At 32.2% G+C, this 18,401-nt stretch overlaps 2 protein-coding genes across 2 annotated transcripts; both read left to right on the top strand.

Annotated features, from left to right (window-relative positions):
- The first annotated feature begins 1,504 nt into the window (after window positions 1–1,504).
- Window positions 1,505–11,423, top strand: LOC125220666. Its single transcript, XM_048122819.1, has 6 exons — window positions 1,505–1,641; window positions 10,311–10,399; window positions 10,697–10,809; window positions 10,866–10,939; window positions 11,025–11,191; window positions 11,275–11,423. Exons 1-6 carry the CDS (start codon window positions 1,505–1,507, stop codon window positions 11,421–11,423), a joined length of 729 nt encoding a protein of 242 aa, XP_047978776.1.
- A 4,815-nt stretch (window positions 11,424–16,238) lies between these two features.
- LOC125220665 (MATH domain and coiled-coil domain-containing protein At3g58210-like) lies at window positions 16,239–17,101 on the top strand. The gene is made up of 3 exons (XM_048122817.1): window positions 16,239–16,540; window positions 16,628–16,788; window positions 16,944–17,101. Exons 1-3 carry the CDS (start codon window positions 16,239–16,241, stop codon window positions 17,099–17,101), a joined length of 621 nt encoding a protein of 206 aa, XP_047978774.1.
- The last annotated feature ends 1,300 nt before the right edge of the window (window positions 17,102–18,401 follow it).

Genomic DNA, 18,401 nt, shown 5'->3' with positions numbered 1-18,401 from the left:
ATGGTAAGGGTGGCATAACTTGTAAAATGTTTTGGCAACGAGCTCACTGAGTATTTCAAAATACTCAGCCCTGCATGTGTTTTCCTTATGTGCAGGTTGAATGGCGATGAGCGGTGGCGGGTGTTGAGCACATTAATTAATTAAGATGGTTATTTTGAACAATCGAGTGTAGTTATGTCTTCATACATGGCTCCACTTTCTCTTGACCTTTTTCCGCTGAATCTTTGAACACTTTAGCATCACTTGGTTACTTTGAGCTTATTCCTTTTGAATTCGGAGTTTGAGACTTGTTGTGGTTTTTCATTGGAATCATATTGAACCCTTGTTTTTTTTTATCACAGTTATAATATTTATCCTTCATTTATTTCTCTCGATTTAATCGTTGACTAAATTCCTAGTAGTTCGTTCAATACCTTGGTCAAACCTCTTTAATTGAAACCCTAGGCTTTATTCTTGGTGCTTTTAAGTCCGCTTTGGTAGCAGCCCCCGTAGTTATTGTACCCTAGAAATCCGGGCTGTTACAAAAAACCTACTAGAATGAAGTAAAAACCTACTAGAATGAAGTAATATATTCTGGAACGAAGTTAAATCTTCGTAACATGTTAGTATGACTTATTTACCTTCAGATGAATTAAAATAGGCTCGTGATGAAGGCGAAAATAATTTATAAATTTCTGTATCTTATCCATAAAAAACTAGATCTAAAAGCCCTAATTTGGTAGGGTTCGGTGGTTCGGTCTTTAAGAGTGGATTTGTGGATAATGAGACTCTATATATATATATAGGGATGTATTCATATCAAAACGCTAAGTATGAGTAAAAACTTAAAACACTTGCAGTCCATTGGATCGTGTGATCTAACGGTCAGATTAATGCCACGTGTCATCTAATAATGTAGATTTTTAGCCTAATAATGTACATATGATAATAATGTAACATTTTAGTCTAATAATGTACATTTCCATTCTAATAATGTACCTCGGCGAATAATGTACATTTTTAGTATAATAATGTAGCTTATCACAGCCATCCAATCTAAGGATCCAAGGGCTGTGATTTGTGCTGTGTTTTACACTGAGATGCTGTTATGACCCTAACATACCCCTATATATATATATATATATATATATATATATCATAATAAAGAATAACATAAGCCATTATAAAAACAATTCAGTCTATACTCTTTAAGATTGCAAAAAGTTTAAACTAATTCAAATTCAAAGTGTAAATGAAGTAAGAAACTACCGGTCTGAAGTACAGAACTTAAAAAAATGAAGAACAAAACATATCCCACTGAAGTAATAAACGACGGAACAGAACTACTGTTACAGAACAGAACAACAAGCCTCAACATTGTTGTTTCCTCTTTTTCTTCTTCTTTAACTCTTGTATCTTGTCACAATTCCTTGAATCATGCTGACCAATCTCGCCACATTTGCCACATTTCCGACTAGGCTCCGACGTCTTTGATGAAATATATCTCCGACGTCTCCATGAAGCTATGGCGGCGCATGTACGACCAAAGCTCACACACGATGAGGATGACTCTTTAGTTCCAATCGTCGTCGGCGAACGTGCTGTTCCTGAGCGCGTTGCTGTAGAACGCATCGTGCTTCCTCAACTTTGGCAGCTCCGACGGTGTGATCAATTTCTTGGTGAAGGAGAGGACCTCTGGGAGATTCAACCACGACGGATTTATGCTTGGGCACATATTTGTTGTGTCTGTGTTTGGCAGCGATTGAGAAGATTAGTTCATAAAAGTACAATTCATCACGCACTTATGCATACAATACACTTCAGATTAGCATTTCTTATTAACCGGTATTAAATTCATTCGACATGTTATTACTTCATTCGAACATGTTGCTACTTCATTCTACTAGGTATACAGCTATACGCAAACTTATGCATACAACATAGTTAAGTTCTTGTTACTTCATTCGACATGCTGATTACTTCATTGAAATGAATTGTTACTTCATTATTGATCTGTGTATAGTACAGACATGAAAAAATCAAAAAAATATTCATCAACAAGGTTCAACAAAACGCGATCGTGAAATGAAGGCATATCGTGAATTGAACGTGAATATTTTGAAATTGAATTGAACGTGAATTGAAGAAGATCGACGCAGATCGTTGACGGCAGATTGAAGAAGATTGAAGAAGATCGTGATTGTGAATTGCAAGAATTGTGTGAAGATTATGTGAGAACTGAGACAGAGAATAACATTATGAATGTTAATAATTGATTTCCTAAAATACCCCTCAGCAAGTTTTGATTGAATAAAATATTAATTTTATTGTAAATTCATCCTAGCCACAATATTAAAAAAATGAAGGGCCCTAATTTGGTCTCTAGTTCGATCTTTAAAAATGGTTCGACATTGATCACAACTCTGCTGATGTAAGTGATATGTACACTAAATATTTACAATTATACTGTAGTATTATCTTAATACATTAATAATGTCACGTTTATATTTTTGCAGATGTGTAAAGTTTACAAACGTCACATTAGATGGTACTGGATTGATTTTAAAAAACCGTCTTGTCCATACGAAACTTTTAAGTTTCATATGTATAGTGGAAGAAACATGGACTACATACCGGATTCGATTTCAAAGTATATTCGTTTTGTTGGAATATATAGGATATATGTTGGAGGAGTAATTTAGTTTGGAGGAAATATTTGAGAGGAGAATTGGTGGAATATGTGGGAAATGATTTAGGAGAGGTTGGTTATGTGAGGAAACAAAGGAACACTTTAATCTCTAACTTTCTCAACTTACTCAACTTATTCTCCACTTCTTACCCTTATAGAAAATGATACAACTATGCCATATTTATAGGCATTCATCCCATATTCTAGAATTCTCTACTAGATATTTTATATTTTATATCTAGATTTTTCTCCATAAAAATCTAGATATTCTAGGGAATTCTACTAAAAATATCTAGATATTTCTACTAAAATATCTAGATATTCTCCTACTTAATTCTAGATAATTCTATAATATTTACACTATTCTCCTTAAATATCTAGAGTGGACACATGTCGAAAATCAAAACATACATTATATAGTTGTCATCCATCCACAGTATCGCACGGGGGTTTTTCTTAAAAGACCCGAGCATACTAAATTCTTTTGTGATCTTAAAAGTCCGACTGCGGTCTAAGTTCTTTCAAAACTCTCGCCTTATCTGAGAATCGTGTACCGTGAAGGTGGCCACCTTCAGCGGACACATTGCCGGCCAACATCTGATGGCTCACGACCCTCGTGCACATTATTTTGAATAGGATTTGTGGTCCTATTGGAAACCGAATTCGTTAAACTAGGTTTGGCATCGCCGAAACCCACGGGCTACAACCCCAACAGATAGGCCTCAAAACAAACATTTTATGGTATGACAACAACTTTAAAATAATCACTGCTCCATTTTGAGTAAAGATGATTTTTCATAATTTCACAAATATTTGCTTTATATCCACACTATAATGCTGGATATTAAAAGAAAGCCCACCTGATACGCTTATTTCTCGACTCAATTACTCGTCTTGGCCTCACTCGACCTTGAGCAATTTATCCCTTGAAAATAAATAGCGTAGCACGCTAATTAATACTTGAACTATTTTTCTTGAGAGAAGAATGCATGCATCCTATTGGATAGCACCTATATCTTAGTCTCGGCTTATAGGATTTTTCCTAATCCTACCTTGGCTTCACAATTCTGCGGAATTTATTTATTCTCTTTACTAACTTGGAGAAATTCTATTTTCCCTAAAATTAATATTTGGGCACTTATTTAATAAGATATGGACTCTTGGTAAATCCCCTTCTTAAATCCTTTTTCTTCGAAATTTTCTTAAGGCCGCCCATGGTGACGCCGGTCGGCCCTCGCTTCTTCAATATTTTCCATCTTCGAAAACTTAATACTTTATCCGGGAATTAATTAATCAAGCAACTCGATTCTTAAATTAATCCATCCAATCAAAATAACTTCTCAAGTCCAACAATTATTTTATACCTTGGCCCAAAATCAAATATCATTGAATTATTAAAAGAGATCGGCCATCTACTAATTAATCTCCATAGCCTATTCCATATTACTCCCTCCGTTTCTTCATAGTTGAGTCATTTTTCTATTTCGGAAAGTTTTTTCCTAGTTGAGTCATTTTCATATATGGTGATTTTTTTTCTCTTTCTTACTTTACTCTCTCTTACTCTATTCTCTACTTTATTCACTTTATACTTTATTCTCTCTACCTTTTCCTCTCTTACTTTTTTATCTATTTATCTAACACACCCCACATTCATTTCTAAAACTCCGTGCCGAAAAATTTCGCCTCAGCTATGAAGAAACAGAGGGAGTACTTCATTATTAAGGCCCAACTCAAATCCTTAAAGTGGGCCATCCTTTTAATATACTTCTGGCCCAAATAAAAAGAATAAGGACCCAATATACTCCTTCCCCCATATTTTAAGAAGTTTAGACCTTGAATTTCTTTTCAAAGGCAATAGTTATTTGGGGTTTAGTTTTGATGCCTGAGTTTTATACATGATTTCTGTGGAAGGACTTTGATGGGTTCGCTACTGTTCTATATTTTGATGTGAGGATCTATTGGAAATTCTAAGTTCTTGTGCTACATATTTGTTCTATATGATGCAAAGGGTAGTGTGGTGGTGTTGAGCGAATTACCTCAGCTTTGGTGATTTCCTCTTGTTTTGTGGACTGATCCTTGCCCTCCCTCACTCCTTGCTGCTCTCCTCTATGAATTCTTTTGTGAAATTTGTGGTGTCAAAGAGTGGGGGAGAAGAGGTGGGGTTGGGCTGCTTAAATAGCCTTCAAATATTGGCATTTTGTGCTATTGGGGAGAAAGTCTCTTATATTTGGCTGGCAGGTTGGATTTCTTTCCAGTTTGCTAGTAGGCTTCCATGCCTACTTTGGTGAAATTCTTGGCATTCTAATATGTATGTATATGCTCCTGCATGAGCCTTTCTCTTTTGGGGGTTTACTATGAGCTCACATAGTTGTTGCTTTTGAATTGGTTTCTTAATTGGTGAAAGTTTGGAAATGGTGCATGATCTTGCTGATTTTTACAGCTCTTTAGAGGGCATCTCGGCTGATCCTTTAGCCTGCTGCTTCTCCCTTTTTGCTCACTATTTTCATCACTTTATTTTGAGGGGATTTCTTCTAACCTCTTTGGTGTTTAATATGGCAGGTACATAGTTGTCAAAAGTTGGACTCTTGTGGTGCAAGGACGAGAGGGATGGAGGAAGGAAGAGAGAGAATCTACTAAAATCTTCTTACTTTGTTTGCTAGAGTTAGCTAATGGTCAAGTATTAGACCTTGAGTCCCTCCCTTTTAGGCTCACTGTACTCTCTAAATTCATGCAAGGGAAATGAGTTCCACAACTTGTAGCATTGCATGTTCAAGTAAATCCAAGACTTGTACTTCCATAATTCTTGTATTTCTATTTCTTCATGGTGCATCCACATTTCTCTAATAAAAATATCTCCTTTACTTTTATCCTCGAAATAGTAATTTCCCTGCACTTAAATTTCTTTCCAACGAAAATATGTAGATTATCTAAGGTAGGAATTTCAATGAGAATTCTACAATTACACGTTCTCTAAAAGAAATTAATTATACTAAATCTGATTTATCTTGAAAGAAAGGGTCGATTTTTTCCGGGGTGTCACAATTCTAGACAATATCTAGATATTTCCTTTACAAAATCAAGTTTATATTTTAATATTCCAACACCCCCCTTAAACTTGATTTGTCATCCCGAGCAACGTCCTGAACTTGATAAAGTCTTCGTACTTGAGGGGCTTTGTGAAAATATCGGCAACTTGATCATGCGATTTGACATACTCGACTTGAATCTCCTGGTTTGCAACGTATTCTCTGATTTAGTGGTAGCGGGTGTCGATGTGTTTGCTTCGGCTTGGATAGTGCAATCGCCGACTTGTTATCCACACAAATAGTTGTTCGCTCCTTTTGTGGCCACCCGAGCTCCAACGTGTCATTCTTCTCTATGGCTTTGATCTCTTCATCCATCGCGACTCGCAATTTTCATTTTTTGAAGCTTCTTCAAAGCTAACTGGTTCACAATCAGCACATAAGCAAAATAAGGTGAGATCTTCTAACCTTTCGGTGTCGCCATACAATTCACCCAAACTTCGTGTGCGTTGTGTTGCTCTTTCATTCAAGAAAGATGATGACGAGCTTCTGACAAGGAGATGCAGGTGGAGTTGTTTTTTCTTGTTGCTCCTCTCCCGTCTGCTCGCCTGTTCTTTGATCTCCAAACGGAGGTATGAAGGTGAAGTCATTGTCTGAGCCGAAATCCCATACTCCTTATTCATCGAACTCCACATCTCAGCTAAAAATGGAACATAAAATGGTAGACATTTATTGCATTATAATAATGTTAAACATATATAATTAGATATTTATTCATACTAATTCTGGACTATGAAGAAATGATACATATTGGAATGATGAAAAATGAAACTCAAAAAAACAAATATTGTTGTATATCATAACTAACAATCATAATATAGCTCAAGAATCTACACCAATTCTAGAATTATTTGCAAACAATAAAAGGGAATCAAGGGATGCCTGAGAGTCTAGTCTCCACTCTTCTTGAATCTTTCGCTCCTTACTCTTTATCTCAACTTTTGTCAAATCTTCCATCTTTGACGTCGCTATACTCGGCTGAGGATATCTCACTCTCCCCACTGTCACCCATTGAAACATATCTGAAATTTAGATTGAAGAATTTTGTTGGATGAATAAGTATTTATAGAGAGATATGTATAAATGTGCTAACATTATTACATTAATTACCGTTCTTTTGAATATGCATGGGTGCATTAATCATTTTTTATTATATTTTAAGTATAACTTATTGGAATTCGAATAGTCTAGCCTATTGTATGAAGTAACGCATACAGAAGAACTAATAAAGAGTGAAACCATGATTGGGAATATTAATTTTTTACATTGTGGACTACTAAGAAGTAACGCATGTATTAATAATACATATGAGGTGTGTGATCAAATACTAACTAAGTTATGGTAATAACTAATAATTAATATTAATTTTGTATGTTAAAAATATCAACACAAAGACATAAATTTATCAATTTTTCTTGTGTTGATAAACTTATGTCTTTGTGTTGACATTTTAAATTTACATGTTGTATTGATTTAATTATGTCTTTGTGTTGATAATTTTAATGCACAATATTGAAAGTTATTAGTTATTACCGTAAATTAGTTAGCACACTAACGCAACCCATACATAAATATGCAAATTTATATTAATTATAATAGCATCCAAAATTTATAAATATTTCAAAAAATAGTTCAAAACTCGCATTTTATATATGTATAGATAGATAGATTAATTGAGAGTAGTTAAAATTGTTGAGTATTGAGTAAAATGTTAATTGTTTATTAATTAAAGAAAATAGGCTATTTGGTTAATCATAATTTCTTTTCAAATAATTTGCGAACTTTTTAAAATTCGTAAATATCTCATTTGACCAAATTTAATTAAAGCTAAGTTCATAGACGGAAAGCATGCGGGTACGTAGGTGGTGGCCAATCAGCAACATAGACTAGACTACATGTAGATTAGAGAAATGTGATTATAAAAAGAGTGAACTACTGATCTTTCACTTTCACGCCAAATGATACCTGATTTTTATTTTATATTATTTTTGGTATCCAATGACAAAAATAATCTTAGGTATCAAATATGTAATTTTTTTTTTATAAAGGATATTTTTGAAAATTTTCATTAAATAGCACCAAACATGTGATTATTTTTTTCTTCTGTTCTTTTTTCTCCATTTTCTTAATTTTTTCTCCATTTTCTTCTTTCTCTTTAGTATTTTATCTTTCTTTCTTCTTTCTTTTTCTCCTTAGTTTATGTTTCCTCTTTTTCTTTTCTCTTCTTTTTCTTTTCTCTTTCTTTTTAGTGTTTTATATATACATCCAATTGCATTCATAATATAAATCAAGAACAAAACACCTAATTAAATGAATTATTTAAAATAATTAAATCAATTAAATATTTTTATTTAATTATTTTATACTCATTTTAGGGTTAAAACACCTAACTAAAATTATTCAACTCTTAATATCATTATGAATACAATTCACAATTTTAAAATTTTATTAAAACTATATTGATTAGTTATTAATTTAATATAAAATGATAATAATAATAAATTATTAATATTATTATATAATATAGTGTGATCCATAAATTAAATAATTATACTATAATTATTTATTAATTTCAACTATTTTTTAGTATTATAACAATAATATTATTACAATAATTAAATAAAATTATAATTATAATTATAATTAAGTATATTTGAATGATATTAAATTAAAAAATAATGTATAACATCAAAATAATAATATTAATATTGATTAATAATACTAGTATAAAGAGTGAGAAGAATGAAAGAAGATATTATAATATCACTTTTGGTACTAATTTTGTGTATACCTAAAATACTCTTAATGACACAAATGGAAAAATGTATTTGTATAGAGGGTATTTTGGGGTGAAAATTTTATCAGGTACCAAAAGTATGATTAATAGGTACCAAAACATTTATGTGCGAAAGTGAAAAATCAGGTACCATTTGTGTAGTTCACTCTTATAAAAAAGGTAAAAAAGACAATTTGTTTTTTATTTTTATAATTTTTAAGCCTAATTAAAATAGTGTCGTTTAAACATGCATCATCTCATTAATAAACACTTATTGGCATAACTATCGAAAAAAATAGACAAATAATGGCAGATAATTATTTTTATTAGTAATAATTGATTCTTAAATTAATAATCACACTAAATTAGAAATAAAATTACCAATGCTTCTAATCGAATAAATCAATGAAAGGAAATAAAGATGGCTCTGTCCCCTATGTCAGAGAGTAATTACAAGTCATTTTCTATTCCTCACTCCTCTCTACCCCTTCTCTCTCTCCGGCATCTTCTTTCTCCATACGTTGTCTCTGTAAAAAAAAACCCCAAATACACTATAGGCGAATCTGGGAGGAAAGCAACGGCCAAGCCCCTGCTGGAGCGGTGGCTTGGCCTATGCTATCTCCGTCCATGCCTTGGTCAACACGAAAATTGAGAGATTTGTTACTCTAAAAATTCAGAAAATCAAAACATAATTCACCATCCTCAACTCACAACATCAAACATGGAGTTCTCCACTTAGCTCTAAATACAATCAATAATTAAGATGAATTCCCAGAAAATGAGCATTCTCTCAATCATATTCCTAGTTTTTGTGTTTATGTGTAAGAGTCCAAGTACGAGTAGTGGATGCAGCAAGAATACTATCAGAAGATTCATCACAAATAAATCAACTCAACCTTCCAAAAATGTACGAGAACGCAAAGGAAACGATGTCGTTTTGGTTTCAACAGCTAGCATCGGGACCTAACCCCAGATGACAAGGCCACTAGCTTATTATTCATCGTTAGTGGTGGTGGTGGTGTAATTAGATATGAAGAATTAGCATTAGTATTTCATTTAGGCATTCTTTATTTTTCTTTATTCCATTCTTTCATTCTCTTACGTATTTGAGAAGTTTGGACAGATATTTTTTGTTTGAGATTTACACACCTGAAAGGAAATAACTGTAACCTATTGTTTGAAGAAAAAAAACGCTTTAGTAGTATTATTTTATGTTAGATAAAAGACGTGACATTATATCTCTTGTTCAATCGCATTATCATATTTATTTCAAAATTCCAGATATTTAATCAATTTATATTTGGGCAGGAAATTGATGATCAATATTGAGGATACGTGGAAAAAATTTGATGAAAACAATTATGTATCTGTATACTTTTCCATAGTTGACAGTGATCAACAAATCTATGTGACCAAATTTTGTACAACCAAAAACTAGTTTATTTGTATAAAAATAAGTTTATTTATGCATTTTGATAAAATATATGGATGCATATATAGTACATGGAAAGTGTATAATATTATGGTTATATATTTATGATTTATGTATACTTTTTTTAATTTTTTAGAACCATTAATTTTATTTAGTGCATACTTTAATTCAAAATTTAAAATAATAGAAAGAAAATTCAAATATAAAAATAAAAATGAGGTGAAATGCTAAAAATCTTTTTAACTTATCCACTTACTATATTTATGATTTAAATATATAATTAATACATAAAATATTAATATTACCTTATTTTGGTTGTACAAAATTTGGTTGTTTATCATTACTCGACAGTGATTCCTTGGCATTGGGGTGGGAGGTTAATGCCAACTTCACCTTCTTTCTCCACAATCATTTCTCAGATAACTACTCCTCCTTTCGAGGTAATCTTGTTAAATATGTTTCCTGATTAGAGTTAGGATTTAATATTATGTTTCCTCCATCCTTAAAAGTATAAAGTGAAAATCTCTAGCTTGGGGATTCAGTGTTTATTTCCCAATATTTTGATCCTTAAATATGTTTCCTGATTAGAATTAGGATTCTATTTTATGTTTCCTCATTGTAAATTAAATCCATCCTTCAAATTATATAGTTTAAAATTGTATAGTGAAATCTCTGGCGTGGGGGATTCAGTGTTTATTTCCCAACAAAAATGAACTTATATCTTGATATGTGATCAGGAATCACAAGACGCTTCAATGCTGTTAACAACAAATGGGGATTTTCAAAACTGATGCCGCTCAACCGTTTAAAAGGCTATGTTGTGGACGACAAATGTGTGTTCGGGGCTGAAGTTTTTGTCCTAAAAACCCAGCAATTCGTTGAGTGCTTGGGTTTGGTACAAAACAGTGCTACGTATATGGCTTCTCCGAACTGGTGGATATGTGGGTTTCGACAGAGTTTGTGGTTGCAGATCACAAATGGTATTGTATCTTCTTTTGTAGTTATATAAGTAATATACATTCCCTTCTATCTGTGTTTAAGTTGTTTTGTTTTTGTAAAACTTAGGAGGGTGCATGTGTATCCTAGAGGAAAGGAGGGCAAGGATCGATTCGTGTCCCTTTATCTTGAATGTGTATCAGCACAGAGCTTTGCTCAACACCAGAAGATTAAGGCAGAAGTTGAGATTAGCATCAGTGAACACGGCGATGATCACTTTTCCCACCGCATCAAGTGTAAGTAATTTTGGTCTTAATTTTTCCATGTAATTAGTGTTGTTTAGAGATCAGTGTATAATCTAATTTTTTTTGTGTTGCAGTTGATCGTTGGTTTAGCTCATATATGGATCTTTGGGGAGGACATACTGAGTTTATACCAATTCGTGATATGAGAAACAATCTGAATGAAGGTTTTGTTTCATTACGAGTAGGACTCTATGTTGAAGCTAGAGTTTCTTGCTGCACCTAAAAACTAGTGGTTCTGTTTCGGTGGTTTATTTTGAGTCTCTGTTTTGTACTTCACTCATTGAAGGGATTTCTAACAATCAAATTGGGAAAAAAAAATATTACTACTACTCTTCTACCTTCATACTCCCACTTTATTCTGCACTAGTATCTCTCCCGTATGCACGGCACATTATATTTTCTTCCAGAATCTATATAATACCAAAGAATTATGTAGCATGAATATTAAATGAAAAATAATTTATCATAATTAATCCATAAATATTAATGAAAATATTTTCACATCTAATATAAAAATTGCGAACACACATCAACAACATATAATTAAAAATATATATATAATTCAATAATATAACACTATCACCAATAAATAAAAAATACAACTAAAAACTCATGATAAAAAATTAAATGTTGTATATCATGAGACTAAAAAATAAAGCAAATTCACATCATACAAAACAAAAAAAAACCTAAAGAATGTATAATTACCACTTCTCCTAATGAGATTTTAGATATTGTTTATCAAAAGCTATAATTTAAGATTGCATTAGTGAGACACTTCCTAGTCGAACTCCATTTGATTACAATATAGTGACTCTATACACTAAAAACCCAAACCTTGAAACCTAAATTCTAAACCCTTATCTTAAAAATATACTCATCATGACCAACAAAATGAGCCAAATATCAACAAATTTCTCCCTCAATTTTACTTTGTTGATAACTTATTCTATATTGGGGGTTTTAGATCTGTATTTGATATCTTAGTCTGGGTCGGCCTACTTGATAATCCTTACTGATAGTAGATGTTTTTTTTACCCGAATCTTGGTTGTAAATCTGTTTCTATGCTCATATAAAGATAAAATTAACGGCAGAATGACGATAGATCGATCAAATAATATTTTTTCTATTATTGTTGTCTAGTTTATTTTATTTTATTATTCTAATGATATAAAAGAGGGAAATAAAGATTCTAATGATTTAAAAGAGGAAAATAAATATTCGTAATCTCACATTTGAAACTGCCGTAGTTAAGACAAATGTAATTAAAAAATACTCCCATACATTTTATCATTATAGTTTATAATTTTAAATTTAAATGGCAGTTTTGTAAATATTCCTAAAACTCCCATACATTTTTTCATTATATTTGGATAAGTCTTCTGTCACAAAGACATACATTTGACATTTTAGTACACGCAAATATACATACAAATATTATCTATACTTGAATGTATTAACTCATCACAAGTGATCATCATTTACCATATAATATAATTATAATGTCTGTGATAGTATAGACACACAAATAATAATTTGTGTAAAGATGGAGAAAAGTAAAGTGTTACAATTTTTCCCTACTTTTAACTCTTTACAATCTAAGATAAAGAATAATAATAAATGGAATGAAAATTACGATGAAAATTATAACATAAATCGAATTATAAGTCAAGTCGAGGAGATCCCTCTTAAAGCAAGACAAATTACGGCACAGCTAGTGCTCTCAGATTGATATAATAAAACAACATTCTCCTAACGTGTAGAAGCATCTTAAACCAGCTAGTCATTGACGTACTTGATGGAGCTATGAGAATGTAGCAATACAATGCTCCTGAAATGCAAAATAAAATATTGAAAAATTGAGATAGAAAGAAGAATGCTTTTGTTGATATATAATTCATCTACAATTCTAGGCCTTTTATAGGAAAAATAGACAACTTAAGAGGTCTTGAAATTAAGGTACCATAAATCATAAAGTGATGACAAAAGAGGTTACAAATTCTCCACTACACATGTCATTACTCCAATAAAAGTTTCCATTCAATTTTTTCTTAGCATATTATTAGATGTCATATGCGATAGTTATATAAATTAAATCTTTTCATTTCTCTAATTATCACATAAATAAATAAAATATTTTCATTTTTCTAATTTTATTTAGATAAGATGTGTGAATTTAACACTCACAATAATGATTAGAATAAATTTAATTTTGATAATAAATATATAATCATGCATGAAATATATTGAGAAACAAAATGGTACACCTTATCTACTCCTATTTGATGATAATAATCCACAAACTTGAATATCCTAGTAACTGCCGGTTGAGATATATACAAATTAATTATCAAAATTAAATTTATTCTAATCATTCTAGCCTCAAAAATTTCAAGTCCATAAATACCCCCAAAACTCCCCTTGATAATTCCAATAATATCCCCAAAACTCTCCTTTTATATATGTATAGATTTTATATATATTTCAAAAAATATCTGTTGGACTAATAAATCCACAAATAAAAGGGTCCTTTCAATTATAAAGTTGATCAAATACTAATATTATGTTTAGTAACAATTGAAATTGAAATATTACATCAAGAACCTTTTTAACTTTTTCCTACTGTCTCATACTGTGTATAAATTGATGGCTTTTGGTGATATTAAAATAACATAGTTTCAATAAAATAAAAAAAAAATATTAAAATTAAAAATACTTATTTTTAATGAAATAAGTTTTAAAAATTATCAAAAGGCTTTTTTACATGGACGAGACAATTTAAAAAATTGAAACTTCATGAGTATTACCAATTCAAAAATGTGACTAGTCGGATTTTGAATATATTTCATGAGTTATGCATATTGATATTAATCCAAATAAATAATAAAGTTCTCCTTAATTTAGAGCATCCGCAATGGTAGGCTAGCCATCGGCTAGCCGATTGACGTGGCTAGCCGATCGGCTAGCCGAACCATTGGAGTAGGCTAGCGGGAAATCGGCCAAAATTTCGGCGTGGGCTAGCCGATCGCGTTGCGCTGGCCGCCATTGTGGCGTGCCGATCGGCCAGCGCTATTTTTTAATTTTTTTAATTTTTTTTTTTGAAAAAATATATAATGTATTTTTTAAATGTTTTTTTATGAATTTTTTTTTAATTATGTAATTTTTAAATAGGCACACAGACGACGGGCTAGACCCAATACAAATTTAAGACCTAAAACAGAAACATGTCATACCGTCGGGCCGGGGGCCTCTCCGCGCCCCCGGACCCCCATGGCAAGGGGGCGTCGCCCCCCTTGACCCCCGTTCGGCTAGCGGCAAACTATAATGGATTCAAAGCATACTAACATTTGTTAATGTATTTTTTAATAAATTAGTGAGGAGTAGAGTGGGGCGGTGGCTCGTGTGTGGAAGCCCGGATTTTATTTTATTATGTAATTTTTTTTATTTTTGGTTAATGTACTTTTTTTATTTAAATAAAATTAACGAATTTTTTCAGTATATGTGTCGTAAATTTAATTCCGTAAATGTAGTATATTTTGAATTATTTTTATTGCGGCTGGCCTATGGCTAGCCTATGGCTGGCCTAAATCTGATGTGGCAGGTGGTTTTTTTAGTGTTGCTGACATGGCAGGGGAGAGAATGGCTGGCCTATGGCTGGCCTACCGACTATTGCGGATGCTCTTAGGCTGTAATTATCAAACGCCCGAGCGCGACAATCATACTTTTTTAGAGAGCCAAGAAGTCAAATGACGATTCGTATTAATTCATAAGAAAAATGACGATTCAAATTTGTGGTTCCATCGTTTAAAATAACAGTAGTATTTCGTGTAGTGTTAAATATACTCCACAAACAAATTTTGGGAAGCCGAGAAGTCAGTTTTATTCATATACGAATTTTGTATTGGGAGTATAATGATAGGAATTAATATCAATTCCTATTGAATATATTATATGAAAAGAGAGCACACAAGAAGGAAAATAGATTAATAATTTAATTTTTTATTCTAGTTGATAATAATAAAAGATTCAACATGTAGGATTTAATTTGCTTTGGATTTGTTTTACTAGAGTTTATAGGATATCCAGCAAATCAAATCCTAAAGAAAATAAATAAAATCATAAAAAATAAATAATACTAAAGTATAAATAAACTAAATAAATATATAGAGAGAATATCAATTTCCTTCCGGAATAAAATAGAATACCCTGTCATATAACTATAAGTAACTCCATTATCTTTTCAATTGATTCTCAGTTAAAAACAGAAACACTCGTTTCAACATTCTCTTCCAACAAGCCATGAGTAATGACAATTCTTCAACCGGATGTCAACAGTTTGTTTTCTTTTCAATCTCTAGTGTCTAATCTAAACCCTATTTTCTAACTTTAGCGTTAGTATACTTATGTTTAAGGTGTATTATGTGTTAACGATATTTAGGCAGATTTCTTAAGGAAACTAGATATGCTTCGCCTGCGAACTTGCTGATGAAGATCCAATGCTTTTCCTTATTATCGAATTATGCAATTGACGAGTATGAATCTAGGGTGTTTGAATCTGGAGGCTATAAGTGGTTAGTTTACTTTATCTTGCAATTTTTTGTGGTTTTTTACTATTTTGGGATGTCCATTGTTGACTTGTTACCGTATTTTTTTATGAGTAGTATCGCATTTTGTTAACTTGGTCCACTCATGTTTAACCTTCTCATTTTCTAAAACCAAACTCATGCTAATCTCAAGTGAGACAATTAATGATGGACGGAAAAGGGTAACTCTATATTTGGACAGGAAACTTACAATCTATCCTAACGGAGACACCGATGAAGAAGGCACCTTTTCAGTGTCCTTCTCCATTGCTGACACAGATTCCCTGCCCGCCGGTTGGGAGGTTAATGCTATCTTTGCCTTCTTTATACACAACCAAATGAAGGACAACTACGTGTGCTTTCGAGGTAGTTATTTTTCTCAAGTTTTGTTCTCATTTATGAAGTATATAAATATTGGAGAAACTGTTTTTGCTGTTAGTTAGTAAGTAGGTTTATGTCACTGAAACATGGTGATGTCTCAGGACCTACTCGTCGCTTCAATGCTGTTATTCCAAGATGGGGACTTTCCAAATTAATCTCCAAGGAGACTCTCATGGAACCTAGTAATGGTTATGTTGTCAACGACAATTGTGTGTTTGGTGCAGAAGTTTTAGTCATCAAAAGTGAACATGTTAACGAATGTCTTAGGTTGGTAAAAAACGGGGCTTCAGTTAAGCGCGAATGGAAGATTTCTGACTTTTCTAAGCAGGGTGAAGTTTGGGTTTCTGAAGAGTTCGATGTTGGAAATTACCAATGGTATCTTTTGTGATGCTATAACTATTATCGCTTGTTTGTTTTCATTTTTTCTATTCATTTGAAACTTTTTTTATTTTATATACTTAGGAAAGTTAACCTCTATCCAAACGGAGTTTCTTCACTGCCAAAAAACAGCTACATGTCCTTGTTTGTTGCTCTAGAGGGCATACCTCCTCATCAAAGGGTGAAGGCTGAGGTTTTAATGAGATTCAAAACCAAGCTCGATGATTGCCACCGATCTAAAACATGTTAGTTGTTTTATCTTTTAGACTAAACACGTGTTTAACATCTCTAAAATATGCCTGTTTCTTCCAAATAAATCTCAATATTCCCATGTTATAGGGTTCTTTACCTCTCTATCTATTGGGATTTGCTGATAACAGCTCAACCTTTTTCATTGCAGATACAAATTGGTTTACATCTTCTTGTCCTGAATGGGGATATCATGAGTTTGTATCGATTGCTGATATGAGCGCTAAGGGCTTCCTTGCTGACGACTGTTGTTTTCTGGAAATTGAAATCACAGTGCAAGGTGTTGTGCTTGAAGCACCTGAAATCTAGCTTCTTTTAAGTGTTGGTGTATTGCTCTGAGAACATAATTTGGATGGTGTATTTTGAAAGGCTATTTAGTCCCTATTTGCTAGCCTTGTTGGGATTAGCCATTTTTAGATGAATTACAAGATAAGTTTTTGTCTTAGTTGATATGGGTGATGTTTATTAAGATGGTTTTGTTTTGTGCAGAATCTTCGATCTTTCTTGTTAGAACTTATGTTTTGAAGCATATTACTCTAGACATGCACTATCTTGAGCCGATCATTTATTAACTTAATGTGTTGTGACAATAAAAATCAAAATAGCATAGAAAAAGAAACTGAATTAAATAACTAGATTTGCTTTTCATTTATTAATTTCTGTGGTTGAAGACCCAAATAAATTGTTCAAATTCGAAGCCCAAGCCCAATCGAAAAAGACCCACAAATTTACCCCAGCCCAACCGCAAAAGAGACATAAATTTAGTGCTTGAAGCTATCGACCAATTTTTTTTTCTTCTAAGTGACCTGGAAAAATAGGCTATAATATCAAATTCAATATAATTAAAACTAACATAATACTTAAATTTTTATATTATGGGAAAAATTAAATATACCCCGCGAAACTTATTTTATTTTGAATAAACACAACGCGTTTGTGATCATCGAGTAGAACAAACATGTATATATAGACTATAGTGTGCGACAACGTCTAGGCAATAAGATTAATTAAGTTAGTGTTTATAAATATTTGAAATTATGAGAAGCTAAAATAGTGGGTCAAGACCACAGAATCGACATTGGCATATTCAATTTTTATATTTACGCGACTTATAAAAAGTGAAGACATGGAATGAAATTAAGACGACATATGAAAAGTGATAAAAATAAAAACATAATCTTAACTCTTATAATAAAGTATTAAAAATAAGAAATTAAAATAATATTAATATTCTAATATACCCCTTGGTCAACACAAAACTGAGAAATATGTTACTTATAAATTCAGAAAATCAAATCATAATTCTCCATCTTCAACTCACAACACAAAACATATAGTCCTCCACTTGGCTCCAAATATAATCGATATTCTTTCAGAATGTTGTGAAAATGAATTCCCAGAAAATGAGCATTCTCTCAATCATATTCTTAATTTTTGTTATTATGTGTATGTGTAAAGTCCGAGTGGTGGATGCAGCAAGAATATTGTCTGAAGATTCATCACAAACAAATCAACTCAGCCTTCCACTAATGTACGAGAACATAAAGGAAACAATGTCGTTTTAGTTTCAACGGCCAGCATCCGGACCTAGCCCCAGAGGACCAGGCCA

The sequence above is a fragment of the Salvia hispanica genome, chromosome 4 (genome assembly GCF_023119035.1).
Source record: "Salvia hispanica cultivar TCC Black 2014 chromosome 4, UniMelb_Shisp_WGS_1.0, whole genome shotgun sequence".
In the NCBI taxonomy this organism is placed as follows: domain Eukaryota; kingdom Viridiplantae; phylum Streptophyta; class Magnoliopsida; order Lamiales; family Lamiaceae; genus Salvia; species Salvia hispanica.
This window is presented reverse-complemented; position numbering and strand designations above follow the sequence as displayed.

What these genes read in the sequence shown, in the direction of transcription:
- LOC125220666 (XM_048122819.1), top strand. Translation starts at nt 1,505, where the DNA reads ATGGCGGCGCATGTACGACCAAAGCTCACACACGATGAGGATGACTCT. An exon ending in AATGTGTGTTCGGGGCTGAA is followed by an intron (nt 10,810 to 10,865) that starts GTTTTTGTCCTA and finishes GGTACAAAACAG; the next exon opens with TGCTACGTATATGGCTTCTC. An exon ending in GTGGTTGCAGATCACAAATG is followed by an intron (nt 10,940 to 11,024) that starts GTATTGTATCTT and finishes TGTAAAACTTAG; the next exon opens with GAGGGTGCATGTGTATCCTA.
- LOC125220665 (XM_048122817.1), top strand. Translation starts at nt 16,239, where the DNA reads ATGTCACTGAAACATGGTGATGTCTCAGGACCTACTCGTCGCTTCAAT. An exon ending in GATGTTGGAAATTACCAATG is followed by an intron (nt 16,541 to 16,627) that starts GTATCTTTTGTG and finishes TTATATACTTAG; the next exon opens with GAAAGTTAACCTCTATCCAA. An exon ending in TTGCCACCGATCTAAAACAT is followed by an intron (nt 16,789 to 16,943) that starts GTTAGTTGTTTT and finishes TTTTCATTGCAG; the next exon opens with ATACAAATTGGTTTACATCT.